Source organism: Osmia lignaria, chromosome 16 (genome assembly GCF_051020975.1).
Source record: "Osmia lignaria lignaria isolate PbOS001 chromosome 16, iyOsmLign1, whole genome shotgun sequence".
Lineage (NCBI taxonomy): Eukaryota > Metazoa > Arthropoda > Insecta > Hymenoptera > Megachilidae > Osmia > Osmia lignaria.
In genome coordinates, this window is record NC_135047.1 from 2,478,322 (window position 1) to 2,504,976 (window position 26,655).

Genomic DNA, 26,655 nt, shown 5'->3' on the forward strand with positions numbered 1-26,655 from the left:
AGATACATGAAAGATCAATCCAAGAAATATTATTCTTTTTTAAATATATCAATTCTTTGGTATTTCTTACATATGCCATTCACCCATAGCGTTTACTCTATTCAATCTCCTTGTTCCTTTCACTTCTTTTTTCTCCATAAAGAGATAGATACAGGAAAGACTGTAAAGATAAAAAAAAATTGACATTGATAATTATATAATTTCAGAAAATACATACTGTGCAGTTCACTTAATTCGAACACCTCACTAAGTCTAGGGAGATTCCTAATCATGAGTGTGATGCCCCTTAACAGCTTGCATCTTACTTCATGGTCATATACAGGGTGGACAAAAATATACGAACAAAATAATGATAATGTAAATGTATAGCATCGAGCATAGTAGTCTTCCCAGGGTTCCCGGTTCCTTACGAAAGCTTACTTTTCATCGGGCTTCGGGATTTCCGGTCAATCCGGAGACTTTTTAAGCTCCGCGGTCCTCCCCCTCGAAGTTTTCCCTTCCCAACAAGCACCGAGGTCCTAACATACCCAATCCTCTTCGGTTCCCATCCCTTCGCGAAAGTGGTCCCGAGGGAATGACGAGATAGGAGTGGAGGCGCGATATATATAGATCTGTAGGCCCCCCCACCATTTGCCAATAGGCATTTACGCGGCAAAATTAAATTGAAATTTATGCTATTATTCTTATTTCTTAATTATATACTAAATTTTATAATATTTAGCAATTAAAAATTATGTTGTGTTCTTCTAAATCTCTTTTATTATTAATTTCGTCAAAATTGAGGTTTTAAGAATTTGTTTCCTTTATAACGCCATTTTTCCCAGAGAAGTCTACTCTTCTCGATGCTGTACAACAAGTTACTATACATTTACAGCAAAACTAAATAGCTATATAAAAGAGAAAGTACTTCAAGTTATATAGTCTAAATTCGATCTACTTCTGTTCTTGAAGTAAGTAATGTCAAAGTGGTACCATCGCGTAATTTGTAATACATTTTTGTTAAAGTTAAGTTAACAGAGGATATTAATAAACTGTAAGATCAATGAATTCTGCAGTCCTGAGTTAATTATTTGAAAAGTAAATGATAAATTTTCAAATAAGATTTTTAAAAAAATTGACGTTTGCTGTAAGATTGTTTTACATGGCAGAACACATATAGTATTTTATACGATTTCATTAAGATTTTTAATCAAAACTTACAATGGATGATCAGCAATTAAATAATCTAATTAAATGGCTAGACACATTTGATTTACTAACTCCTCATTTAACAGCAGAAGACATAAGTGATGGTGTAGCCTTAGCAGATGCCTTGGCTCAAATTGCCCCAGAATGGTTTACTGCTGCTTGGAGGGCAAAAATTAAAACTGATGTCAGTTCAAACTGGCGGCTCAAAGTTAGTAACCTTAAAAAAATAGTTGAAGCTGTAATGGAATATTATGTAGAATGTTTAAATCAACCATTATCGGGTTATATTAAACCTGATGCAACTAAAATTGGTGAACACTGTGATAACCATGAACTACGTCGTCTGTTGCAATTAATACTTGGGTGTGCAGTTAATTGCAATCAAAAACAGCAATATATTACAAGAATTATGGGTATGGAAGAGACTGTTCAACAAGCAATTATGCAAAGTATTCAAGAATTGGAGAGTAATATGCATGGACCAAGATTAAGTTTAGGCACTAGTCTTAATTTTGAATCTTTAGATGTTGCTGATGGTACTCAACAAAGACTATTAGCAGAACTTCAATTGAATGTTGATATGAAAGAACAATTGGCACAAAAGTGTCATGAGCTTGATCAACAGCTTTCACTATTACAGGAAGAGAAAGCAGCATTAGTAGCAGAAAATAAGAAACTTCAAGAACGGTTAGATGAATTTGAAAATCCAGAGGAAACTGGTTCCATTTTGAAGTATTCTGGTCTTAGGAAACAAGTAGAAGCATTGAAAGATGAATTATTCAAGGTAGAAACTTCTAGAGATGACTATAGATTAAAGGTGGAATTATTAGAAAAAGAGGTATTAGAATTACAGTCTAGACAAGAAGATTTGCAAAAAGCAGCAGAGGAAGCCAATCATCTAAAAGATGAAATAGATGCATTAAGAGAGACTGCAGATAAGGTAGCCAAGTATGAACTTACAATAGAATCATACAAAAAGAAAATGGAAGACTTGAGCGATTTAAGAAGACAAGTTAAAATATTGGAAGATAAAAATTTAGAATATCTACAATCCAAGATAGATTATGAAGAAGAGTCTAAACGGACTACAATGCTAAGAAATCATTTAGAAGTTTGTAAACAGCAACTTGCTGAAGCACATCATAAGTTAGATGAACAAACTAATAAGTGTGATAAACTTGAATTTGAAGGGAAAAAAATGGAAACTAAATTAAACACTTTACAAAGGGAGAGGGATAGATTGATTGTGGAAAGAGATGCTTTAAAAGAAACAAATGAGGAATTGAAATGTACACAATTACAGGCTGCAGAAAATATGACAAAACCTAGTACTGAGAGTACTGTTACAAATACAGAAATGATACCACTTGAAATTAAAGAAAAGTTATTATTTCTGCAACATGAGAATAAAATGTTGAAGCTTAAGCAGAAGGGTAACGAAGGCGAAGACAAGTTACCAACGGTTCAAGCATTATTAGAAGATTCAGAAGAAAGATTAAATGCACTCAGAGTTCAAAATCGTAAAGCAAATCAAAAAATAATTGAATTAGAAAATCGCTTGGAAGAAGTGTCGGGAAATCATGCAAATGGTGATACTAAAACTGATAACAGTAATTTAGGGCAAAAGATAACAAACTTGCAAGATGAATTAAGAAGGGTACAAGCTGAAAAGGAACGTTTGATTTTACAAGTTGAAGAACGAGAAAACGCGCTACAGGCTCAGAAACAAAAGGCCTTTACTCTTCAAGAAAAATTAACGCGTCGAGAATATGATAATGCGGCGCTTGAAGAACGTTATAAAAAATATGTAGAAAAAGCAAAAAGCGTCATAAAAAGTTTAGATCCTAAACAAAACAATTCATCTCCAAATGAAGTAGCTGTTTTAAGAAATCAAATTTTAGAACAACGTAAAATTATGGAGGATATGGAACGATCTTTTAAGGAATCTAAATTAATTACAGAGATGGAAGAAAAATTAATATTATCTGCTTTTTATCGTTTAGGTTTAACTTGTCATAGAGAAGCAATAGATCAGCGTCTTGCTGCTCTAAGTTCTGGTCAGGGACAGTCTTTTTTAGCAAGACAAAGACAACCGTCCGCTAGACGTCATCCGCCTTATAATTCTAAGTAAGAACTAATAAAAAGATTATATTCGCTGATTTTATTTAAAAATATGATAATTATACTAATAACAATAATTAAAAATATGTTAACATAACAACCTAATTAATTTTTATTTATTTTAAAATGTAATGTATAATTCACGATTCTTTTAATTATTGACGGAATATTTTAATATACAATTTCACAAATGTACATGCAATATTATAAATATAATAATTTAATGTATATACTGTACATGTACATTACTTATTATTATGCTTTTAGCAGATATTAAATATTTGTACATATGTATTGTGTGAACATTAATATGTACTTTTATGTCTCTACTTACTTTAAAGAAATATATTTAAAAAAACATGCTTGTAGTATTTATTTAATATGTACCGTGTATTATTTATTTAAACTGTTTTTAATATATACATTACTTAAATATTTGGTGAATGCATTCTTTCAAGTGCAATTTCTCTTTTATGATGTAACTTATCTATATAATTTGATTGTCTACTATTTTGTATCGTAGACTTCATATTTTGCATTTTCCTTACTTTTTGTATGTCAGAATAACATCTTTGATAATAAAATATTGCATTAAGAAAATCCCATACGTTAAATTCTGGCCATAATATATTGGTAAAATAAATGCATGTACTTGATATCTGAAATGTATTATATCACATCAATTTATAAAAAAAAAGTAGATTAATTTTTAAACTTACTTGCCACATAAGAAAATCACTGAATCTGACTTCTCCCGAAGTACGAATTAATAAATCTGGATTTGGTGAATTATTAGTGTACAAACAATTGGAAATAAGATCTTCATCGATATCTTCTGAAAGAATATCACCAGTTTGGACACCTTCAATTACATCTTTAATAGCACGTGTAATTTCATCTCTTGCTAAAACATTATATGATAAAATTAACTTTATCTTCTGTTATGATAATGCTATAAAACTGAATGTGATATAAGTATGGCTTAAATTTTTAACATACACAAGAGTACCTTATACATATACTTACATGTATAAGCAAATGCAATATTGAGAAATGCTTTATTATGTTCTTTGGTAAAAATCATAGTTTCTGCTATTAATTCTTGTAGTTTTAGAGGTAGTAATGATAAGTTACCAATTATACGAACCCGCAATCCATATTTTCTTATTTTATCCCTAAATTAAAATATTTATTATATCCTACAACTGTAATTTCTTCATAACTCCATATGATTTTCAACATACTTTTCACCTAATAAGCTGTGAAATTTCTCTTCTGCAAGATTTAAAAGCCCTTTTACTTCTTCTTCTTGTCTTTTAAAATTCTCAATGCTAAACGCATAAAATGTTACTTCCTGTACACCAAGATCTTTACACCATTGTAAAGTTTCAGCAAATTTATCAAATCTTGTAATATATAATATTATGTAGTGCAAAACAAAATAATATAAGAATAAAATGTAAAAATTATAATTATTTGTTTTAGTAATACACACCCTTTTGAATGCCCATCTAATTTTTCCATTCCATTCTTACTTGCATAACGTCTATTACCATCCATTATAAATGCTACATGTTTAGGAATATGGCCAGTGCTTAAAATTTTCATAAGCAACAGTTGAAACCAATTTAAAGTACTATCTTTTATCCATGACATTGTTTACAAATAATTAAATACAATGGTTACATATATCAAAATCTTATTTTTTTTCGTAAGGTTTAACAAATAATGTTTAAATTTATTGGCATAATTCTCGTATTCAATTTACATAATGATTTTTATATTAGTTTAAAATTTTTAATATTTATAAATACTTTCGTGTCATTTTATATAATATAATACAATATAAAGTCGGATTTATTATATAATAATATGTATATAAATCCACAGAAGATTATGGTAAAATTGTAATAACACGAATGTTAAATATTACCTTGTTACATATTACAGTTTATGTGAAAAAACGTAAAATCATTATCCTATTGACACGTCGACATTTAACCCTATTACAAATTCCAAACATTTACATATTATCTCTAAAAATTGTAGGAATGTAATAATACATATCGTTCGTTTATATAATGTATATGTTATTATATTTGTTTACAAAAATTGACAATTATTACAGAAATACAAATTCTTGAAAAAAATTATATACGTAGTACTTCATACATACATATATGTATGTATACACATATCGTTACACATCGATATTTCGAGTTTATTCGAGTTACCTAGCGTCCATCTTGAAGTTTAGCTTTTGTGAAAAAATGCATTTTATGTTTTTATTCATCCTAAATATATGTAAGTATTTAAATAGTTGTAATAATAAATAATGGGAATTTAATAATTTGCAGTATTTATTTAAAACGATTATGGATGTAGCTTAATCTTATTATTGATAAAAATTTCTGTATTATATCACGTTACAAAATGGATACAAAATTATCACAATACTGAAACACTTGCACCATTGAAATTGAAACATTAGTATATTTAATTTATGGAATAAAGTGATTTATATAAAAGTTTAATGTAAAATAGATGATTATATAAGAATAATAATGCTTTTTCATTAATTACAATTTTCTTGGTTGTTGACCGTACTTTAATTTAATCGTTTTAGAATCACAAACATTTCTTTTGGGTACAAGTTCCTTTAAATTCAATTAGATGGACTATAATTTAATTATTCATTAATGTTTATCGATGTATAACAATAACAATTATGACAAATTTCATTTTGCTACTCACTTTGCTTCATGCTATTTTTAAAATCAAAATTATATACTTTTTTCATGTTTCTTGTAACAGCGGTTTTCGGTCACTCTATTTTTAATTTCAAATGTACCGCGTGAAATGGTGCAGATACTGTTCACAAATATGTTTTATAGTGATTTAAATTTGTTAACCCATAGTAACCGTAGAATACAACAGTACCATTAAAACTAGTCATCTTATTTTGTTTTCTATTAAATTATTAAAGAAAGGAATAGGGTAGCTCATTGCTTCGAAGACATACATACAAGTTGAAATAAAGTTCCTCAAGGTTCTAAGGAAGCAAGTTACGCTCCTGAATAATACGGTACGTTGTGTCGACAATCGGGTATGGGGGGGACTACTTTCCGTTGAGGAGGTGAGCGTGCGTGTGCGTCTCGCGGTCGAGACCTCGCAAGAGAGAAAATGAAATCTGAAATGGTTACTGCCGCGCTATGACCCTAAAAAGTAAATGTTTCTCTTTGTCTGTGAGTGAATAATGAACGATTGGTCAGGCAAAATGGAGGGCAGCGGGTCCAAAAACGAGACTGCAATTGCACCAGGTAAAGAATGAGAGCGATAAGCGCCTTTACCATCCGCAACGAAGCGAGGCGTGCGGTTCGTTCCTAAGCAACATTATTTCTTACAGAGCTGTACTTCCTAATTGCCAAATTCTTAGCGGCGGGACCTTGTTGTGAAGCCGCTGACGTAAGTATTATCGAATAAAAAGTTGTAAAATTTTGTTGAAATGTATCGTAACGATAAGGTACATTCTAGGTGCTGAAGCGTGAATTGGAGCGAGCTAAGGTAAGACGATTGGTCTGAGTTGACGTTTTGCCGGGGTGACACTATACATACCCATCGGCTCCACATGGTTTGCACGTGGTTTCTGCTTGTCAAAACATTAGAATTTCAAGGTCGGCGACCTTGATATTCGACAAATTCTGCCAATTTTATCTCGAACGTAATTGATCGATCAATCGACTTATTTTTATGATTTTTGATTTTTTTCGTAGGTTTTGCCGCAAAGAATAGATTGGGAAGGGCATGTACATAATCAAACGTTTGAAGAGTTGGTAAGTAAATTAATTGTTTAAAAGAATTTCATTTAGCATATATTGCACATGATATAATAAATAGGCTATTTTTTTGAATAATATCATGGCAAATTTTATCTTGCTGCGTTGTAAAATATTTGACAAATATCAGTCTCTAAGATGTACCCCGAATAGGGTGCTACCCCCTATTCTGTCCCACTCCTCAACCCTTCCCCTCCACTGTGCTTTTATACTGCTGTTGCACAAGTTTCCCCCACTACTTTACTTTCAACCAATCAGCGATAACTTCCGGCCATCTTGGATGAACTGATCAATGAATATATCTTATACTCAGACCTTATTTATAGAAACTAGTGTTGTGCGTGACGGGTGGGCTGTTCAGATTGGTCGTATTTGCTTATTTGCTCTCTGATTGGTTACAAATAGGAACTACTTTAGATCACTTAAATTTGAATGATTGGCGCGAATCGATATTGGAATTTTATATCTTTTTATCAATATTTGTAACAGATACAAGTAACCAAAAATGTTTTTAAATACACACTGATATTATTTATGTACCGAATGAGATGAGGAATAAAAAGTATAATTACAAATTTGCAGGAGAAAAAGTATTCACATATTGGACCAAATCATTTGTTACAAATATGTGCCAGAATTGGTCCAGTATTAGAAAAAGAAGTACCACCATGTATACCAGGGGCAATATCTCTTCTTGGTGTAGGAAGACAATCTTTGTTACGTACATACGAAGGTGAGATTAAATACATAAACTATCCTGAAATATATGCACAAGTGACTTTAAATATTTAATGAAATTATTGTTATAGATGTCCAGCGCCAGGTACATCGAATCATTTCTTATTCTGGCAGGATAGGTGGAAAACCTTTTATGAAATCACCTTATAGTTTATCAGTGCCTAATATAGGTGAATTAAATGTTATATTTTTAAAATTCAATGAACTACGATTTTGAGTACTTTTATTAATGTTACACTATCTTACCTTTGCTTTTTTTTATAGTATATGTGCTTCAAGGACGGGAAAATTCAGGATCTTTGAGTCGGCGGGAAGCAATACCAACAAAATTCTACAACAAAATGCAGTTGTATCGACATACGTTAGGACATTTATCTGCAGTATATTGTGTTCTTTTCGATCGTACTGGAAAATATATAATAACTGGTGCAGATGACTTACTTGTTAAAGTATGGAGTTCCATTGATGGACGATTATTAGCTACTTTCCGAGGAGCATCAGCTGAAATTATGGATATCGCTGTAAATTTTGACAATACTTTACTTGCTGCTGGAAGTTTAGATCGAATATTAAGAGTTTGGTGTTTTCAAACAATGTCTCCTGTAAGAAATTAATGGTTTTCTTTTCATACTTTACACTGGTCGCTTGGTTTACGTGAAATCTACGCGTGGTTTAGAGAATAAAGAATACCCCGTAAAGCGAGAAATCAGCGTAAAGCTAGGAATATAACTTTATATTAACATACATTTTACCTTAAACCTTAATTTCTTCTTAGATTGCAGTACTATCTGGACATTCTGGTATGATTACGTCTGTAAATTTTTGTCCTATATCTTGCAATGGTGTATATTATCTAGTTTCTACAAGTACAGATGGGTCTGTTGCTTTTTGGTCCCATACAAAAAAAGGGAATGAAAGAGCACTCTTTCAGTAAGTTAAAAGTATACAGTTCTAAAACAATCGTAATAATTAAAATACTCAAGATATTTCATTGTTTTATAGACCAAAACCAATTCAGTACCATGAAAAAATGCGACCCGGTCAGGCACAAATGATATGTGCTTCATTTAGCCCCGGTGGTGCATTTATGGCAGCTGGTTCAGCAGACCATCATGTTAGAGTATATGCGATGTTAGGAGATGAAGGTCCACGTAGAGTTTTGGAGGTTGAAGCAAACACTGATACAGTTGATAGTATTCAATGGGCACATAGTGGTTTAAAGTTTATTTCTGGTTCTAAAGATGGTACTGCAAATGTATGGCATTTTGAACAACAGCAGTGGATGTACAAACGTTTATTGATGACCACTAAACTACCTGGGTAATTAAAATATTAAATATATTTATAAAACGATTATTCAATGTTTATTAATATAAATTAATTAATTACCTTTTATTTCTTATTGTGTTTAGAGAAACAGAATCAGAAGATGATTCTAATAAAAAAGCAAAGGTGACTATGGTTAGTTGGGATGTAAGTGATGAATGGGTTATCACAGCTGTAAACGATAGTTCACTCAAAGTATGGAACGCAAAATCAGGTGAACTTGTGAAAGTTTTGCGTGGACATAAAGATGAAGTTTTTGTATTAGAATCTCATCCGATAGATCCCCGTGTTATATTAAGTGCCGGGCATGACGGGCAACTTATAATTTGGGATGTTTTAAACACAGAACCAATAGCTTGTTTTCAAAATTTTATTGAAGGACAAGGTAATGGTGCTGTTTTTGATGCAAAGTGGTCCCCAGATGGAACAATGTTAGCCGCAACAGATTCTCATGGGCACCTTTTAATATATGGATTTGGATCTGGCGTTTCAAAACTTAAGATAGTGAGTTTTCATTGTTAAACGCAGTGTGTACATTTTTTTATCCAATATTTATGAATATATTTTGATATATTTTTTTATTCAGGTACCTAAAGAATTATTTTTCCATACGGATTATAGACCATTAATTCGAGATGCAAATAATTATGTGTTGGATGAACAAACTCAGACTGCACCTCATTTAATGCCTCCGCCATTTTTAGTGGATGTCGATGGAAATCCTTATCCACCGGCATTGCAAAGATTAGTTCCTGGAAGAGAGAACTGTAGAGGAGAACAATTAGTACCTAATATTGCAGTAGGTGCAGGAGGTATGTAAATTACTTTATTATTGTTCATTTTATATGTACAATAGTATATGTATATAAAAATTGATATGTTTAATAGGAATGCAAGAAGTTATAGAAGGTCTTCCATCTCAAGAACCGCGATCTAATATCGACCAATTAATTGAAGCTCTTGCACAGAGGCAAAATATTAATGCTGAAGGAGAAGAAATAGGTAATGATAGGGAAGAAAATTTAGCGGAACAACCAGTTCGTCATATGGCTAGCCCTCGGGGTAGTAGATCTGGCTTGAGAAGAGTTGGAGATGTCGAAGGTGTACGACAAAGTAGCGGTAATTGGCAAAGAGATAATACTACACCTTGGAATAAGCCTATTCTTGCTCGACCAATGAATCCAGCTGTTAGGGAAACACAATTTGAAGCTCTGTACGTTTCAAATAATTTACTATGTTACAAATCACTTCTTCGAATCTGAACCTTATCAGTAGAATTTTGATAAATAGTTTAAGTTATGAAATATATTAATATACAATATTTACAGGGATGCAATGGCAGAGATGGAACTTGATAATTGGAGACGCGAAATGCGAAAGAGACCACAACCAGTATCAGATACTGCCAATACTGAAGGAAATATAAGTAGTCGATTAGCAAATCGAAAACGTAATAGAACTGCTAGACATGGTTATAGAACACGAGCTACGCGTGGCGAAGAACACGAAGACGAAGAATTTGAGGTATTTTAATTATTAAAAGTAACAATACCTAAAGTGTTTACTTAGTGCAGCAAACATGATTACATCTAAGTATATTTACAGAATCCTGACAATGTAGGCACAAGCGGAAGTTCGAGCAGTAGCAATAGTAATGATTCCACTGCTCATGAAGAAGATCTGTGTTCTGACAGTTCAACTTCAGAATCTAGTACTGAATATTCAGATTGGATCGCCGATCATGGTTTAAATCTAGAACCACCAAAACGAAGTAAACGTAAACCTGTCAAAAAGCGATCCCTTACTCCTCCTAGTGAAACAGATAAAAGACGTAGTAGACGTCCTAAAAAAAAGGTAACTAAATGTTCTTTATACTTACATTTTATTTCTTTCTGGTCTGAAACTTTTTTCTTATTCCAAGGATATTCCCGTACCTAATGGTATCGACGATGTCCCAGAAGTTTTTAGACCTTCGGAATGGCTCACTGAAATAATACCAAGGAAAGCTCCGTATTATCCGCAAATGGGCGATGAAATAGTATACTTTCGCCAAGGGCATCAGTTCTATTTAGATGCCGTCAGAAATAAAAAAGTGTACGAGCTTGGTCCACGATGCGAGCCCTGGAATAAAGTTAATATAAGAGTAAGATCCTTATTTCTGAACTGGTTATGATCTTACAATCAGTTCCTTAAATAACAAATTTATTACTTTTATAGGCCCAGGAATTTGTAAAAGTAGTAGGTATTAAGTATGAAATTCGTCCACCTAGACTATGTTGTTTAAAATTGGCATTGATGGATGAAGGTGGCAGATTAAGTGGAGAAAATTTCACTATTAAATATCACGACATGGCTGATGTATTGGACTTTCTGGTTTTACGACAAACTTTCGACACAGCTTTGGCGCGTAGTTGGTCCGAAGGAGATCGATTTCGTTGTATGATCGACGATGGCTGGTGGATGGGTCAAATACAATCGATGGAACCTTTGGATGAAGATTTTCCAGAATCTTTTTTCATGTGTTTCCGTGTGAGATGGGATAACGGCGAATACGAGAGAATGAGTCCCTGGGATCTAGAACCAATTGATGAAAACAGTATGTTTCGAATTTCTAGTAATTGATGGGTTTAAGAGTTTTTTGTAGATATCGTATATTTACATACATTAATTACAGGACTTCCTGCACAACTTGGAGGTGCAGTTCCTGTGCTTCCAGAAGAAATACAAGCGATATTATATCAACCTCACGCGGAAGAATGGCCAATGGGAGACAGGGAAGCCACGTGTCGTAGGATCATACGTGGATTAGACCAAGTGATGACCCTTGCAATTGCGGAACCATTTGTGGCACCTGTTGATCTGAATATATATCCTACATATGCATTTGTCGTGGAGTATCCCATTGATATATCAACCATAAAAGCTCGTTTTGAGAATCACTTTTATCGAAGAATAACATCCGCACAGTTTGATGTGCGATACTTAGCAACGAATGCAGAGCAATTTAACGAGCCACATAGTCAAATAGTAAGGCGTGCAAGAATAGTAACTGACCTATGCCTACGTATTATAAAGTAAGATTTAGTTTACCTGTTTATTTATTTCGCTTTAATTCTATCGGAATGGAATAAATTAAGACAGATTATATATGATTTATACAGAGAAACTACAGAATTGGATGTACCAGCTCTTTATCATCAGTTAGTTGATACATATCATTCTTCAGAATCAGAGGTTGACATGGAAGATGTAAAAGATAAGCCTTCCACTAGTACTCAAAGAGCAACTTCAAGCAGAAATTCGCGTCCACAAGAAGTGTTAGATGATTGGAAAGTAGCATGTCGACAATTATTAGAAACTTTATGGCAGTGTGAAGATTCTATTCCTTTCAGGTAAAACAAGTCACTGTTATTATATTATAAAAGATTACCTTCTGAATATACAAGATGTCTCATTTTAATCTTTTTATCTTTATTATCGTTCTTTAGAGAGCCGGTTGACAGATTGGAACATCCAGATTATCATCAGATTATAGATACACCGATGGATTTACGTACTGTAAAAGAGGATTTATTAGGGGGCAATTACGAAACTCCTGCAGAATTTGCCAAAGATATGAGATTAATATTTTCCAACAGTCGGAATTACAACACTAACAAACGATCGAGGGTAAGTTATATTACATATAAAAAGAATTATATTTCGAAGATCATTTACTTTAATATAATGTAATATTTTTGTAGATATATTCAATGACAATAAGATTATCGGCGATGTTTGAGGAACATATGCGAAAAATTATTTCAAATTGGAAATCTGCCAGAAGACGCAATAACAACAAACCAAATGCCAAAGGGAAAGGGAAAGGGAAAGGTAAAAAGGGCGCAGTTCGATTAACAAATGGCACCGGTACGTTTTAATATCACGCATTTGAATTAGTCAATTACAGATTTATAAGTATTTTAAAATATTGAAACTGTTATATAGGACCTTCGAAATCAAAACCTCGATCGGATGATGAGGAAATGAATAGTGAGGATGACGATGAAGATTTAGATGAAGTAGGAAAGAATAATTCTATTGTGTGCGCACCAGGTATATATCTTAATCTTCTATCAATTAGATATATATATACATAATTACAGAAAACTATCTGTATTATTAATAAACAATGAAATTGATGATAATTTTATTTGTTCAACAGGACCATCACGTTTGACAAATGGTCATACTAAACGTTCTGGCAACACAACACGGCCGACCCTAAAACTTCGAATTCCTAGGGCTGCTGTATCGAAAAAACCAAAAGAAAGTGAGAGTGAAGCTAGTGACTCGGAAGCTTCCGCAGAAAATGAAAGTAGTGGTAGTGTACCTATAAGAAGGACACGCGCAAGGAAAGCAGTACCTAGTGTCAGTGCTGATAGTAGTGATTCCGGAGAAGTATATACACCTAGTGGTCGCGGTAAGCAAACTCGAAAAAATCGTGCGAAAAATAGCAAAAATAGTAAACAAGTAAAAGCAAAACCGAAATTAAAATCCTACGAAGACAACATCAGTGATGTGGTAACTGATGACGATGATGAAGTGTTCACTACAAATGAGTTTTCAGATGAAGAAAGTGAAGAAGTAGTTGTTAATAGAAGTAGAACAAGATCACGGAAATTAGCATCTACGTCTGAGCACGAGGATAACGTTAAAAGCGTAACGAAAAGTGGAAGAAACAACATCGAAAGTCAAAGTGAAGAAGATGAAGAAGAGGAAGAGGAAGAGGAAGAAGAAGAAGAAGAAGATGAAGAAGAGGATGATGAAGAAGAAGAACAGCGTCAAGATAGGACGAATAATCAAGATTCAGATAGCGAAGAATCGGATAAAGTTTTTCGATCAACGAAACCTCAACGAAGAGTTCGTGGATCAAGGGAAACGCAAAGTCAGGAACCTGTACAAAATTCAAGAAGAAGCGGAAAACGTCCTCGTTACAATGAAGAAAGTGATGAAAGCAATACAATGCCAGTTAGGAATCGACGTAAAATTAAACGTCGGTATTATGCGGAAGAAAGTGACGAAAGTCCAGAGCCTGAAAATGTACCAGGCATTAGTATAAGTAGTAGGGGACGTGTGCGTAGAATGACAGAACGTGCACGGGCTTTTCGTGCTCTTTTAGAATCACCCTAACAACATCTTTTACGCTAGAAATAAAATGTAAATTATTAATTAATCTATGAAATAATTCTTACAAACGATTATTTAAGAATATTGTAAAAATTGAAAATGTTATTTGATCATGTTTGTTCTTTGAAACATGCGACTGTATCCATATTGTAGCATTACACTAAATTTGTGTATGCCAGGATATTATTGCCTGAAGATCTTAGACTAAGATTATAGATAGACATACGTATAAACACTTGAGATTGTCATAGCAATTCATGGTAATTACAGCTATAAAGTACTTCCATTATTATAAAGCACATCGATAATATTATTTTTTTATGTTTAAATACAGGATCAGTTAACAATGCATAAGGCAAATTTAATAGCAAGCGGAAACAGTGTAATTTTATAATGTTCTTTGGTTCTATGGGCATACCTTTTGTATAGTTTTGTAAATTTTATCACATCATTACTTATTTTCATATGAAGTATTTATAACATATATACCATTCCCGATATTCAAAATGTAATTACAATTAAATTGTTACATGATTATTTTTACAAGATATTCTGAACTGTTAATAATGTATGATGTTTACAAATACAGATGGAAAAATATTTACAAATTCTGAATTTCTATACAATAACGGTAGCAAAAACGGAATAGTATATAATAGTGTTTGTATTACATTGTTAGAAATATGTTATTGTACCTGGAATGACATGAAAAAATGCCCATCTTATTCAGGGAATATAACGTTAAGCTTAGCTAAAATTTCAAACTTCTGCTTGTTTAAACAATGTTAATTGACAAGTGAAAAGCTACTTTCATGTAAAGATCTTAAAAAGTAGAAAAATGGCATTATCTATTCGAATATGTGATTAATAAAAATGATCAGTATCAGTGCTTCTGTTTGCATCTGATGAAATGATGTAGTTAAAAATACAATGTAAGTCTTTTTAACAACAATGACATTTATTTAATGAATTTAATATTTGTATATTCATCTAAGATAATATTTCATTTATTTTAATAAAAATTGATTTCAAATTCAATGAATTGCATAAGAAAGTAAAATATTAAGATTTTTATTATGATGTATTTTTAATATTCATTAATTATATCAAGTGTTTGTACATTAAAAAAAAAAAAGAAAATTGTACTTATTTTTCATAATTTGGAAATTATGTTAAATGAGGCAGTGCCTTTATAAACCTGATGATTTATTTAAGGAATATGAGTGACATTTATTTTCTATCCATTTCTTGAAAGAGTACTTGAAAATTATAAAGGGATATTCATATTCTTTCAATTTAATTAATTTCGTAATGGCACTGTTTTCGCTTTTTTTACGATTATACTTAAAATATAATGTTATTTGTAAATACAAATGCAATTTAAAGTGATTATAATTTTTTTTTTAAATAACATGTAAAAAAAACGTGCGCTTTATATGATCTGTAGTATGAAGTAGCAACTTTTTACATGTAATTTATATGTCCATTAGAGGATTAAGAACCAATGCTCGTGCGACTAGGAATTTTTCATACATAGAAAATAGACATTTTTCAGATTTATATAGCTTAACAATTAATTCACTTACTGTACAATAGATTACAAGTTTTTCAAGACAGTTATGCAACCAACAAACTAACATAGCATAAGGATATGTGCACAAATATTGGAAGTTTTGACTGTCTCGAGTCATTGTGATACTAGCGTAAGAATATTAAATATATAATGATATAAATATTAATAATTAGGAGTATAATGAATATTTTTTTAATAACGCCTCAAAAAAATAGAATCATATCATGTGGATTCAAGAAGTCAAATATCTCTGATTACACTAATTTAATACAAATATTAATATTGATCATTTAATTAATTACATTATGATTAACATATTTCATATTTTAATCTTCAGAATTAATATAATTTTCTGTATATAAACATTGTTAAGTAACAAAACTTAATTAACGTAATAGTTTCGATTTATGTAAAATTTTAAATTTTAGTTGTGAAACCAATGTGCTCTGTTGCATACTTAGTTTATTAAAACCCACCGTCACCAATAAAAAAAATATTAAATTGTTTCATATTTGTTTTTCATTCAATTGAGGAACCTATAATATACTTTTAAACATTCATTTCTTCCATTAATTTATTATCTTGCATAATTAATTGATTGATTTTATAAAATTTTAAATATAAAGTCTTACCTTACCACCAGATAGCGCTGTTTACATTTTATACTACTTTTTAATATAAGAAAATTAACTTCAATGATTGATACTATAACAATAAATTGTTCCAAATTACTCTTTCTTTACAATATTTATAAAACTATCAACTGAAAGAATTATACGACTTTAGTTAGAAAAAGGAATATTGTTGGATACACTGGTAACTATACCGTACCTTCCGGTAAGAGGTCGCCCACTTCTCTACGTTGATGGATCCTTTTCCGGTAGGGTGACAAAATGACTGGCTTCAGTAATAAGGTTCGTATCATAAGTTTTATTATTGTAAGCTACAAGAAACAATATATGTTATGAAATATATTCGTTTGAATCAATGTAATATAACTAAAAAGTTGATAAGTTCTACTTACATGTATTTAATACGAATTTGAAAAAATTATATGTTGTACCTGCTGTACGATTTTGTATGTCGGACACACGTGTTTGCATGGAACCGCATTCTTTATTTTTATTGTTATTTTATTGTTTTTCAATATTACAGTAGTTTTTATTGACGGTATTTATAAACAAGTGACAATTTTGATGTAATAAATCCATAGAATTGATGGATATTATTTGTTATTGATAATGTTGTGTAAAACTTAATGTCATTATTCTTCTTCATGTAACACTTCTATATAATATAATTATGTTTTTTTAGCCAATACTGATCGATGGCCGTGGCCATCTACTCGGTCGTTTAGCAGCAATTATTGCTAAGACCATCTTACAGGGCAACAAAGTAATTGTTGTTCGGAGTGAACAACTTAATATCTCTGGTAACTTCTTCAGGTCTGTGGAAAGGGGTATATTAGTTTTAATGACCTACTTAAACAAAGCACTATTTGGTTTGCGTTTACTGTATGTTTTTTTACCTATGATTTTCTTTTAGGAACAAGTTGAAATTCATGTCATTCTTGCGTAAAAGATGTAATGTGAATCCAGCTCGTGGACCTTTCCATTTCCGTGCTCCTAGCAAAATATTATGGAAAACAGTTCGTGGTATATTTGAATGTTAATTAATTCTTTATATTATTTCAACTTATGTCAATGATTATTTACCTACATTATTTGATAATTCAGTGATGAAAACTTCTAGTATGAGATGATTTGTTATAAAATTAATAATTTGTGGTATAATTTCCAAAAAATTAAAGACAGTTTAAATTACAGGAATGATTCCACACAAAACTCAAAGAGGAAAAGATGCTCTCAGAAGGTTGAAGATTTATGAAGGCTGTCCTCCACCATATGATCGCAGAAAACGTGTTGTTGTACCAGGGGCTATGAGGGTTATGTGTCTTAAGCCTGGTAGGAAGGTAAGATGCAAAATTCATTTAAAGTATATATACATACATCTCATTTTTATACAATGATGTTATGGTAATTTGCGCCTGAATATAATATGCTTCATATTCTGTGATGTCACACTTGACTGAGTAAATCTAAAAGAAAAAAAATTTACATTAATTAAAGAAATTATGGGAGATTAATATTGTTTTTTTTTTATGTTATAGTACTGTCATGTAGGTAGATTGTCTCATGAAGTTGGGTGGAAATATAAGGCTGTGGTACGCACATTGGAAAATAAGAGGCGCGTCAGATCTATTCTTGAGGTTCAAAAGAGAGATAAACTCAAGGTATATATAAAAAATAATAATCATATAATTATATGTAAGTAATATTACATACTCCGTTTCGTGTGTTTCAGAAACTTACCAAACAAGCTGGGCAAACAGTTGCTAAAGCTACAGCACCATACACATCAATTATTAATAATTTTGGATACAATTAATATAAAAATTGTAAAACTAATAAAATTCCATAAACATTTTATTCTGAGTTATTACGATTTGTATAAAATTATTGCGTATCCATTTTATTCCTATATTTAATCCTTCAAATAATCTCGTATGATCACAAAATTCGTTGCTTTCGAAAGGTTTTACTGGCCGGCTGTAACATATACCGCAGTTCACCAGAGTCCATAACTGCGACGCGCAGGATGGAGGGGGAACGCGGTGAGCTCTCTGCTAATCGCTTTCCACTTCGTTTGGAAGTATCGCCAATCAGGGCGAAGATGCGCACTGGAGAAGCGCGAAGACCGAAAATTGGTCTTCTCGCAGTTATGGACTCTGGTGAACTGCTACAGTTTAGACATCGATGACTTATTTGATTGAACACCAAATTTATTTAAAATATCTTGAGATATCGTCAATTTATTTATAAACTCTTACAAAACATTTGAACACTTATATCTATATCAAAACATATAAACTTATATATTAATAAGGTACTTAAGGCTCAATACTTTCCACTGTGAAAACTACAGTTCCCCTTTTATCATTATCTTCATCATCGTGTACTTCGTGTTCTTCGCTTTCAGAACCAGAATCTTTTTCACTCGGTTCACGATAAGTACCTACATTTTGAGGTAAAGGTCCAATACTGTGTAAACCAAATTGTTCAGCTAATCTCTCTGCTGCATGCTTTGCTTGAATTTCCTAAAAAATAACATAATTATTACTAAATATACTTTATAAAAGTACCTAATACTTTCGTCGTCACATGTATCGTTAGTAATACACCGTATATACCCTGTGGACCACAAAAATATCGCGACGGCGAAAATGTTAAAGTGCAAGAATATTTAATTACTTGAAGTTTTTCACTTTGCTCCTTCTGTAGTCTCAAAGATTCACTTAAATCTATAATTTTTGCTGCATCATGAACTATGAGCGGGGGTGTAGCTGCTGTAACTTCCCAGTACTTATTTTGTTTTCTTTGCTTCTCTTTTTCTGGCTCATGTACACCAGATTTAGTTGTTTTATATGGTTTAAATGGTACCTTTTTATTTTTATCTTCCAAATGGTTTTCCACTTTACTGACAATAAATGAAACATGATCAGCAGGTTCTGTAGATTCTTTTTTAAATGATTCTATTTCTGCCAAATCTTCTGGCTTAATCAAACTTTCTTCTGGTGGTAAATGTATGACTTTCTTCTTATGAACACCAGAGCCTGTAGGCTAATATAGACAAATTGATAAATATTAAAACAATATACATGGAATATAAACTAATTTCTGAGAATATAAAACTAACTTGCGCCAAGATTTTCAAAGGATCATCTTCATCATCGCTATCAAGTTGAACAATTTTCTCTGTATTTTTTGTTTCATTGTATTTGCCTGTCCATTCTAGTTCATTCATGGCCATTTTTCCTTCAGATGCTATATTCAATCCTGACAGAAGATTAGCAGCATTTTCAATATCATTTTTATTTTTTAATTCCTCCACTAATCTATCACGAAATCTCTTAATCTTTTCTCCTTTGTCTGGCAGCTTTGATATAAAGGCTCTAGAACAATAATATTATAAACAATTTACCTAATAGTTCAATACATGCCATAAATCTTACCTACTTATTATTAAGAATTTTATTCTGCCTTTCTAAGATTTCTTCCAACTGAAATTTCTGTAACTTCCCCATATCATCAATATATCCTTGATGTTCTTGTTTTGGGAGAGGTGGTAAATCACCTGGTATTTTATGAAGTACCGTGCTTTTATACATCTTTTTTTATTTGTGGTATATGAACTTTACATTTGAAATGCTTGCAGAAACAACCTGTAAAATCAAGAGTTCAAATATAAATGTATTTCAGAGAAATATTTAATGTTATAGCATTAGAAAATTGTACGTTATACAATAAAAATCATTTAATTATACAAAATATTAAAAACGTAATTAAAGCGATTATTAACCTTTGTGATAATATTACCCTGACAGTCACCAAAATATAATTTATATAAATATACTCTTTACATGCTTCATAAAAATTAATCTCCTGTGCTTCAATACAAATAATAACTATTATTTTTCATCTATGAGATTTGGGCAAACCATGCAAACTTACAACGGTTTCCACTAAACGGAAGTTTGCGAAAACAAATCGTATATATTTTAAAAATACGAGATATCGATACGTTTTGATAGTATCGATGTCGTACGACATGTTAAATAAAGATTCCAATTCCAACCTCAATCAACCTCAATGGAAGTTATCTAAAGGATTGAAATACAATGTTGGATTTATTATATTATGTTGAAGTTTTGTCTGTTTGCGATCAATTAAATCATTGAAGCCAATTTAATTCATAGAGAATGCTTTAGTGTTCAGAATTTTGTTTTCAGATAAATGATAAAGTAATTTTTGTTGAAAGTAACAAAAGTGACGTAAAGTTGTAATGATTGAAAGCAGGTTCGCGAAGCAACTGCCGATCTTTAGAAATGACTTGCAATGGGGGGTCGTCTTTGGATGGTGAACGTAAAACAAATATCTTTATGGATATTAAACCAATTATCACATGTACGTTCATTAATCAAGATTTTAATTCTTTTAACCTCCTTTTAGTGATGACATTATTCTTCACCACTGTTATTTACTGCTTCAATAAACTGTCAATTTCTATGATATTCCTTTCATCTTTATAATTCAGTTACATTTATTTGTAATATGCAGTTATTTATTAAATACTATATAACACATAATAGCAATTGTTGTTAACATTAGAATTTCTTTAATCATTACCATTCATTTTTAATAAACATATGTTATTTTAAATAGGTTAACGTTTTCTTTCTATATAACATTTTTCTTTACTTAAAATAAAATTGTATATATTTACCTTCATTTATTGTAAATGTTTCTAATGTAATTTTATGCATGTATTTCCCTGTAGAAGATTATGAATGTTTCATAATTATAAATTAATATGTTATGTTAATAATAATATGTAAAATTAATGTCAAAAATATAATATAATATTAATTATAAACATCTGATTGTGCCAATTCTTAGTCAATCATCCGTGTATATACAAAATGATATAGTATATACAATTTATAATGTTTCAAACTAATATATTAATTCCTTTAATGTAGATGCTGGAGATGATAAATTATTTTCTACTTTGGAAGGTAGTTTGCTTCAAGCTATACCTGCAGATATGGTGGAATGGCGTAGGTCATTTAGTAGACCAGTCAAACAAGTCAAATTGGGGGCAACTTTTGTGCCATTTTCCAAAGACATTCTTCCAACTGAGAAGAGTGTACACCTAATAAAACAACCAATATTTCATATATATTGGACTGAATGTTCTGTGAGTACATTAATAATGTAGGTATTAGAATGTTAGGTATTATATTATAGGTATTAGTGTAAGTTTCATATTATGAACATCTAATGAATTTGTTTAAATATATAATTTAGTAATATATAAGACAATATTTGGAAGAAATTATGTTATCATTTAATTATATGGTAAATAAATTCTATGTTTTTCTGATCATACATATTGAGATTACAGGATGTAGATACTTACAAGACAAGTATCAGAGAAGACATTGATAATTGGTTGAAAACATTATCACAGTATCATATCCAGGACTGGATGATTGTTTTAGTAGAAACCTATGATATTAAGAAAACTAATAAATTATTACCTAGAACAACAGTTCTGGATAAAATTCGGAGTGATTTTGCTTCTAAGAATGGCGATAGGTGAAGTAATAATTAATTAACGATTGTTTTGTACATATTTATAAATACCTGTTTGTTATATGTTATGTATTGTATATTAAACAGATGTGTTTCTGTAATAAATCCAATCAAATCCGAAATGCGTTCAGCTGAATCGTGGAGGGGTTTAATCAGTCGTATACGCCACTTAATGCTAGTAGCATATGATAAAACATTGTCACGTTTTGAAGATATTATTAGAGAACAAAGAGAAAGTAGAAATCATCCAAATTGGAATTTCTGCCACTATTTTTTGCTACAGGTAAATTAAAACGTTGATTTTTTAACTGTATTCTACAACCTTGTTATGTTGAAAGAACAAAATGTATGTCTTAATTTCAACCTTTTTAGGAAGAACTTGCATTTGTTTTACAAATGTTAGGATTGTATGATGAAGCATTAGTTCAGTATGACGAGTTAGATGCTCTCTTTACACAGTTTGTGCTTAATTCCAATGTAGGAGGTATATCAACCATATTTCATAAAACACTCGTATTCTTTTTAATTTGAAAATTAATCGATTTTAATTTTTGTAGATATTCCAGGATGGTTAAATTTGTTTCAAGCACCATTAAATAATTGGAAAGGCGTCAATTTAAGTAGTGGTACAAATCATCAACTAAGATTTCTTTTGGCCGAGTGTAAGGCATCATTATTAGATCTTAGAAGTTATTTATTTAGTAGACAATGTGCCATGTTACTAGCTCTTAATAAACCATGGGAGGTTTGTATATTACACACAACTGTTTCTCGTTTATAAATCATAGTTGTATCATTAATATGAATGTATACATAAATTTTAATTTAGGTCGCACAAAGGTGCTTATCATTTGTTCATAACACATTAAGCGAATTACGTATCTTAGAAATTCAACGACCCGAAGGATCCATTGAATGTTGGTCTTTCCTTTGTGCACTAGAGGTATTACAAGCTTGTCAATTATCGTCTTACAATAATGATAATAATCAACAGCTAGATCTTTGCTCCTTGCATACAGCTAGTCTGTGGGCACTTGCTAGAGATAAAGTAAGTTATTTAAACTATCTCTCGTTTTTTTTTTTAAGAATATAAGTGAATAAATATTAGAAGAAACAGTTAGCAATTAAATATTATTATAACTTATTCTAGCTAGGAAATTTAGGAAGATTATGTGGTTTAATGCCTGGAAGTGAACCAACTAGCGAACAATTACATACAGTTGTTTACCTTATAGCTGGTATGGGAGATTCTGAATCACAGGTAGAAGGAAAATTAACTCCTACTGATAAGTTGAAGGAAGCGCTTTCATCGAAAGAAGCGTTCAAAAAACAATATCTTGAACATGCAGAATTAGCTATGGGTACTTACAAACACGTAGGCCGTATTCGATCAGCCAGATTGATAGGGAAAGAATTAGCACAATTTTATAGCGAACTCGCAGAGAATCAGAAAGCTGTTGCATTTTTATCTGATGCTTTGAAAACTTATACCGATGAAGGTTGGAATCATTTAGCAGCACAAACTCAATTGGAATTAGCTCAGTGTTACAAAAGAATGGACGATGTAGAAAAATATACGAAAGTTTGTGCAGCTATTTCTAGTTTGGATGTATTACATATTACTGTCCGTAACACATATTTTGAAGAAATGTTTGGATACATGAAATTGATCTCATTACCCCAACCATTACTTGTAGAACTTAGATGTGCTTTTGTAATACTGAGTATGGAAGTTAAAGTGATGGATAAAGTAGTACAAGATTGTGTGGTTCATATTGAGGTCAGTGTACAAAGTTTATTTCCTAGAGAAGTAAAATGCACTAAAGCGTCTGTATCCGTCGAAGAGATTCAAAAACCTCAATTATCTAACAAAAAGAAAGGTTCAAAATTACCAGTTGAACCATCAATACCACTGTACGTAATATATGTGAAATTTAATATTATTAAAATCATAGAAGAAAGAAGTTAAAATTCTTTTGTACTCTTTGGCAATTAAAAAATCATTATTTTCAGATTATCGAAATGTACTCTAGAAGATATGAAACCATTTGATCCGAGTTTACTTCAGTTACAAGTATATTCTTATTTCGATTACAAAGAAGATAAAAGTCTTGGATCTGCTAGTGTTGTACACAAAAATACTAAACCCGTTGTCAGACGTTCTGATAGCACAAAACATAGGAAACCGTCTGTAAACGCAAAAGGTGATTTTAGTAAAGCCCTGTCGTGTAATGAATTTGTAATGAAACCAGGCGTGAACACCTTTACATTAGTAAGGCACGTTGATCAGCCCGGATTTTACAAAATTGGTCAGCTGTCACTAGTTATCGAGGAAAAATTAGAATTCCTATCACCTATTTTAAATCCCCGATTATGTTACGAAGTAGCTAAAACTCAACCAGTAGTATCTTTGAAATGTGGTAGAGATTTACTGGCTGGCCTTATTCAAGATATAGAGTTAACTATTATGAGTGGAAGTATAAAAATAACAAAAGACATGAAACTTAAATTACGTACGTCCAGAGGATTAACGATACAAGTTGATAATTCAAAGGATGCAATGTCTAAAGAATTAGAAGTATCACTGCCAGTTTGTGAACCATTTCAAACAATACGGCTGAAGTTTAAAGCTCTAGCTGAACTACCACCAAAGAAAGATACTTTATCAATGGAGCATAAGGTACTTCTTTTTTTATATATTGCATAATACTTTAATAAATATATTTCTAATTATTATTTTTTGTTAGCTAAATATACAGTGCCCCTGGGATTCAGAAGAAAGTATACCTTTGCATTTTGGCCCTCCACTTATGTCAAATATGAAACTTCACACAGCAAAACAAAGGAAATTCCTTCAAATAATTGTAACAGGGTTAACGAATCAGCTTCTACAACTGATCGAGCCAGAATTGACAACAATAACATCCATAGATGTTAACTTCAAAAGTTTAAATCCGATTGCGGGCCAGAGATTAGTAATAGGAAATGGAATAAACGTATCATTTATGTGGGAACTTGAAATTGGTAAAGATGAAAAGTCTTTGATACCAATAAAGACTGATTTTCGTGTGAAATATGTACCAATCAATGATACGGAAGAATTGAATGATCTACTTACTGATGATCCTCTACAAACACATCATTTGCAAAGAATGGAAAAATCATGCAGTGTTTATAGATGCAACTTCGATATTACAGATTATGTGGTAAGAGTGTAAATTATTTTTTTTTGTTTGATAGTTATGAACTAGTGAAATAAATTTGATTACTCATGTTATAGCCCATTTGATTAATAATTCATTTCTAATTAAATGTAAAACAAACGTGACCTTATATACGTACCTATAAAATATATTTTAATGACATTTCAGAAAGATAAATTTCTAGTTATAATATCATTTTCCAGACCTTGTTTACAGTATCATCAAAAGTTGAGGCAGCTGGAAATGGGGGTGAATTTTGTCGTGCTGGTAGCATGTGCCATCTTTATCTCACAGTAACACGTATGTTACCCACTCCTAATCCAAATCCTACACCTCAGTTAATGTATGAGGTTCTTGCTGATCAAGCTATGTGGGCTGTATGTGGTCGTACTGCTGGTATTGTGTCTTTAGAAGTTCTAGAAAAACAAAGTGTCACATTGGACGTGATGCCATTAACCAGTGGTTATTTACCTTTGCCTGTTGTTAGATTGTCTCGATATATTCCAGCTCCTGAATCAAAAAGTGGTAAGTCCTTTAATATTAATATTAATTATCGAAGCTACATGTGTAGTTTGTTTTTCACTTAACAGTTATATATGTTTTTAATACCAAAACAATTTTTTACCTTTTATGTGTTCGTGCTTGTAACATTTGTTAATTTTTTAAAGATATGATTCGTAAAAACGAAATAAGTTCTAGTTCAAGACTAGAACCATTCAGTCCTGGCCAAGTTTATAATGCTAGTAAAGCACAGCAAGTTCATGTTCTACCAGCAGCACCTTCAGAAGCAAATTGAACATAAAATTATTGATACTGAAACCGCATAGTATATCTGTGGCATTATCAAATGGAAATTGCATATACCGTAATCAAGATCATTTTTATATTGTTTGATATATTTCTGACATGAAATAATATTATCACTTATTATTTAGTCAGTCATTGCTATATTGATTTACTTTTTTATATTATTAATTGAAGTTTGAATTTTGGACAAGTAGAAATTACACATACATTGTTTCATGTTATACCTTTATATATTAGTTCAAAAATCAAATTTCAATTTCTGTTATTGTTTACTTCTAAAAATAGCAGAATAATTACTAATTTAAGTTTTGCCATTAGAGGTGAAGTAAAAATCTGACAATATGAGCTGTAAGTAAAACTATAAGGTTTCATACCTGAAAAACATGAATATAGTTAAAACAAAATTACGATAACATGTTTTCACTCGCGCAGTAATGTAATTTGTATTTTCATGTAATTATTGAACAATATTCATGTTG

At 31.3% G+C, this 26,655-nt stretch overlaps 6 protein-coding genes across 12 annotated transcripts; 4 read left to right on the top strand and 2 right to left on the bottom strand.

Annotated features, from left to right (window-relative positions):
• Positions 1 to 893: 893 nt before the first annotated feature.
• hook (hook microtubule tethering protein) lies at positions 894 to 3,396 on the top strand. The gene has a single exon (XM_034316424.2). It carries the CDS (start codon positions 1,202 to 1,204, stop codon positions 3,317 to 3,319), a length of 2,118 nt encoding a protein of 705 aa, XP_034172315.1. The 5' UTR covers positions 894 to 1,201; the 3' UTR covers positions 3,320 to 3,396.
• A 217-nt stretch (positions 3,397 to 3,613) lies between these two features.
• On the bottom strand, positions 3,614 to 5,423 carry Dhdds (Dehydrodolichyl diphosphate synthase subunit). 2 transcript variants are annotated; one of them, XM_034316422.2, is made up of 6 exons: positions 5,243 to 5,423; positions 4,805 to 4,903; positions 4,554 to 4,715; positions 4,336 to 4,484; positions 4,029 to 4,213; positions 3,614 to 3,968 (listed from the first exon to the last, which is right to left on the bottom strand). In XM_034316422.2, exons 2-6 carry the CDS (start codon positions 4,867 to 4,869, stop codon positions 3,738 to 3,740), a joined length of 792 nt encoding a protein of 263 aa, XP_034172313.2. In that variant the 5' UTR covers positions 4,870 to 4,903; positions 5,243 to 5,423; the 3' UTR covers positions 3,614 to 3,737. The 2 variants fall into 2 exon arrangements, with proteins under 2 accessions (XP_034172313.2, XP_034172312.2); XM_034316421.2 differs by lacking the exon at positions 5,243 to 5,423 and having other exon boundaries at positions 3,615 to 3,968; positions 4,805 to 5,142.
• A 104-nt stretch (positions 5,424 to 5,527) lies between these two features.
• BRWD3 (bromodomain and WD repeat-containing protein) lies at positions 5,528 to 16,460 on the top strand. 2 transcript variants are annotated; one of them, XM_034316419.2, is made up of 23 exons: positions 5,528 to 5,613; positions 6,296 to 6,629; positions 6,716 to 6,774; positions 6,844 to 6,873; positions 7,083 to 7,142; positions 7,728 to 7,878; positions 7,955 to 8,053; positions 8,148 to 8,485; positions 8,659 to 8,813; positions 8,886 to 9,203; positions 9,296 to 9,713; positions 9,796 to 10,021; positions 10,098 to 10,422; positions 10,538 to 10,733; positions 10,815 to 11,063; positions 11,131 to 11,352; positions 11,427 to 11,805; positions 11,884 to 12,283; positions 12,371 to 12,601; positions 12,698 to 12,878; positions 12,953 to 13,118; positions 13,197 to 13,304; positions 13,414 to 16,460. In XM_034316419.2, exons 2-23 carry the CDS (start codon positions 6,566 to 6,568, stop codon positions 14,379 to 14,381), a joined length of 5,343 nt encoding a protein of 1,780 aa, XP_034172310.2. In that variant the 5' UTR covers positions 5,528 to 5,613; positions 6,296 to 6,565; the 3' UTR covers positions 14,382 to 16,460. The 2 variants fall into 2 exon arrangements, with proteins under 2 accessions (XP_034172310.2, XP_034172311.2); XM_034316420.2 differs by having other exon boundaries at positions 5,529 to 5,613; positions 6,844 to 6,983.
• A 267-nt stretch (positions 16,461 to 16,727) lies between these two features.
• Positions 16,728 to 18,453, top strand: RpL13A (ribosomal protein L13A). The gene is made up of 6 exons (XM_034316465.2): positions 16,728 to 16,865; positions 17,266 to 17,396; positions 17,497 to 17,606; positions 17,778 to 17,923; positions 18,122 to 18,244; positions 18,316 to 18,453. The coding sequence occupies exons 1-6, from the start codon at positions 16,845 to 16,847 to the stop codon at positions 18,397 to 18,399; spliced, it is 615 nt and encodes a 204-aa protein (XP_034172356.2). The 5' UTR covers positions 16,728 to 16,844; the 3' UTR covers positions 18,400 to 18,453.
• A 348-nt stretch (positions 18,454 to 18,801) lies between these two features.
• Positions 18,802 to 20,661, bottom strand: Polr2M (RNA polymerase II subunit M). Of its 2 annotated transcripts, none has more exons than XM_034316464.2 (5): positions 20,523 to 20,661; positions 20,028 to 20,233; positions 19,708 to 19,963; positions 19,263 to 19,631; positions 18,802 to 19,108 (listed from the first exon to the last, which is right to left on the bottom strand). In XM_034316464.2, exons 2-5 carry the CDS (start codon positions 20,177 to 20,179, stop codon positions 18,902 to 18,904), a joined length of 984 nt encoding a protein of 327 aa, XP_034172355.2. In that variant the 5' UTR covers positions 20,180 to 20,233; positions 20,523 to 20,661; the 3' UTR covers positions 18,802 to 18,901. The 2 variants fall into 2 exon arrangements, with proteins under 2 accessions (XP_034172355.2, XP_076548934.1); XM_076692819.1 differs by having other exon boundaries at positions 18,803 to 19,108; positions 20,371 to 20,561.
• Positions 20,662 to 20,832: 171 nt separating this feature from the next.
• SIDL (SIDL trafficking protein particle complex subunit 10) lies at positions 20,833 to 26,177 on the top strand. Of its 4 annotated transcripts, none has more exons than XM_034316458.2 (12): positions 20,833 to 20,975; positions 21,551 to 21,785; positions 21,969 to 22,169; positions 22,254 to 22,449; positions 22,539 to 22,650; positions 22,724 to 22,911; positions 22,996 to 23,214; positions 23,317 to 24,080; positions 24,180 to 24,846; positions 24,914 to 25,372; positions 25,573 to 25,894; positions 26,038 to 26,177. In XM_034316458.2, the coding sequence occupies exons 1-12, from the start codon at positions 20,897 to 20,899 to the stop codon at positions 26,163 to 26,165; spliced, it is 3,570 nt and encodes a 1,189-aa protein (XP_034172349.1). In that variant the 5' UTR covers positions 20,833 to 20,896; the 3' UTR covers positions 26,166 to 26,177. The 4 variants fall into 4 exon arrangements, with proteins under 4 accessions (XP_034172349.1, XP_034172350.1, XP_034172351.1 ...); XM_034316459.2 differs by having other exon boundaries at positions 21,551 to 21,768; positions 21,976 to 22,169; XM_034316460.2 differs by lacking the exon at positions 20,833 to 20,975 and having other exon boundaries at positions 21,625 to 21,785; positions 21,976 to 22,169.
• Positions 26,178 to 26,655: the final 478 nt, after the last annotated feature.

What these genes read in the sequence shown, in the direction of transcription:
- hook (XM_034316424.2), top strand. Translation starts at nt 1,202, where the DNA reads ATGGATGATCAGCAATTAAATAATCTAATTAAATGGCTAGACACATTT.
- Dhdds (XM_034316421.2), bottom strand. Translation starts at nt 4,965, where the DNA reads ATGTCATGGATAAAAGATAGTACTTTAAATTGGTTTCAACTGTTGCTT. An exon ending in TTAGATGGGCATTCAAAAGG is followed by an intron (nt 4,716 to 4,804) that starts GTGTGTATTACT and finishes ATATATTACAAG; the next exon opens with ATTTGATAAATTTGCTGAAA. An exon ending in CACAGCTTATTAGGTGAAAA is followed by an intron (nt 4,485 to 4,553) that starts GTATGTTGAAAA and finishes ATTTTAATTTAG; the next exon opens with GGATAAAATAAGAAAATATG.
- BRWD3 (XM_034316419.2), top strand. Translation starts at nt 6,566, where the DNA reads ATGAACGATTGGTCAGGCAAAATGGAGGGCAGCGGGTCCAAAAACGAG. An exon ending in GTAGACGTCCTAAAAAAAAG is followed by an intron (nt 11,064 to 11,130) that starts GTAACTAAATGT and finishes TCTTATTCCAAG; the next exon opens with GATATTCCCGTACCTAATGG. An exon ending in GAAGATTCTATTCCTTTCAG is followed by an intron (nt 12,602 to 12,697) that starts GTAAAACAAGTC and finishes ATCGTTCTTTAG; the next exon opens with AGAGCCGGTTGACAGATTGG.
- RpL13A (XM_034316465.2), top strand. Translation starts at nt 16,845, where the DNA reads ATGACTGGCTTCAGTAATAAG. An exon ending in TGACTGGCTTCAGTAATAAG is followed by an intron (nt 16,866 to 17,265) that starts GTTCGTATCATA and finishes ATGTTTTTTTAG; the next exon opens with CCAATACTGATCGATGGCCG. An exon ending in AAAAGAGAGATAAACTCAAG is followed by an intron (nt 18,245 to 18,315) that starts GTATATATAAAA and finishes CGTGTGTTTCAG; the next exon opens with AAACTTACCAAACAAGCTGG.
- Polr2M (XM_034316464.2), bottom strand. Translation starts at nt 20,179, where the DNA reads ATGTATAAAAGCACGGTACTTCATAAAATACCAGGTGATTTACCACCT. An exon ending in AATAAAATTCTTAATAATAA is followed by an intron (nt 19,964 to 20,027) that starts GTAGGTAAGATT and finishes TTATTGTTCTAG; the next exon opens with AGCCTTTATATCAAAGCTGC. An exon ending in CTTTGAAAATCTTGGCGCAA is followed by an intron (nt 19,632 to 19,707) that starts GTTAGTTTTATA and finishes TGTCTATATTAG; the next exon opens with CCTACAGGCTCTGGTGTTCA.
- SIDL (XM_034316458.2), top strand. Translation starts at nt 20,897, where the DNA reads ATGACTTGCAATGGGGGGTCGTCTTTGGATGGTGAACGTAAAACAAAT. An exon ending in GCCACTATTTTTTGCTACAG is followed by an intron (nt 22,450 to 22,538) that starts GTAAATTAAAAC and finishes CAACCTTTTTAG; the next exon opens with GAAGAACTTGCATTTGTTTT. An exon ending in GTTGAACCATCAATACCACT is followed by an intron (nt 24,081 to 24,179) that starts GTACGTAATATA and finishes CATTATTTTCAG; the next exon opens with ATTATCGAAATGTACTCTAG.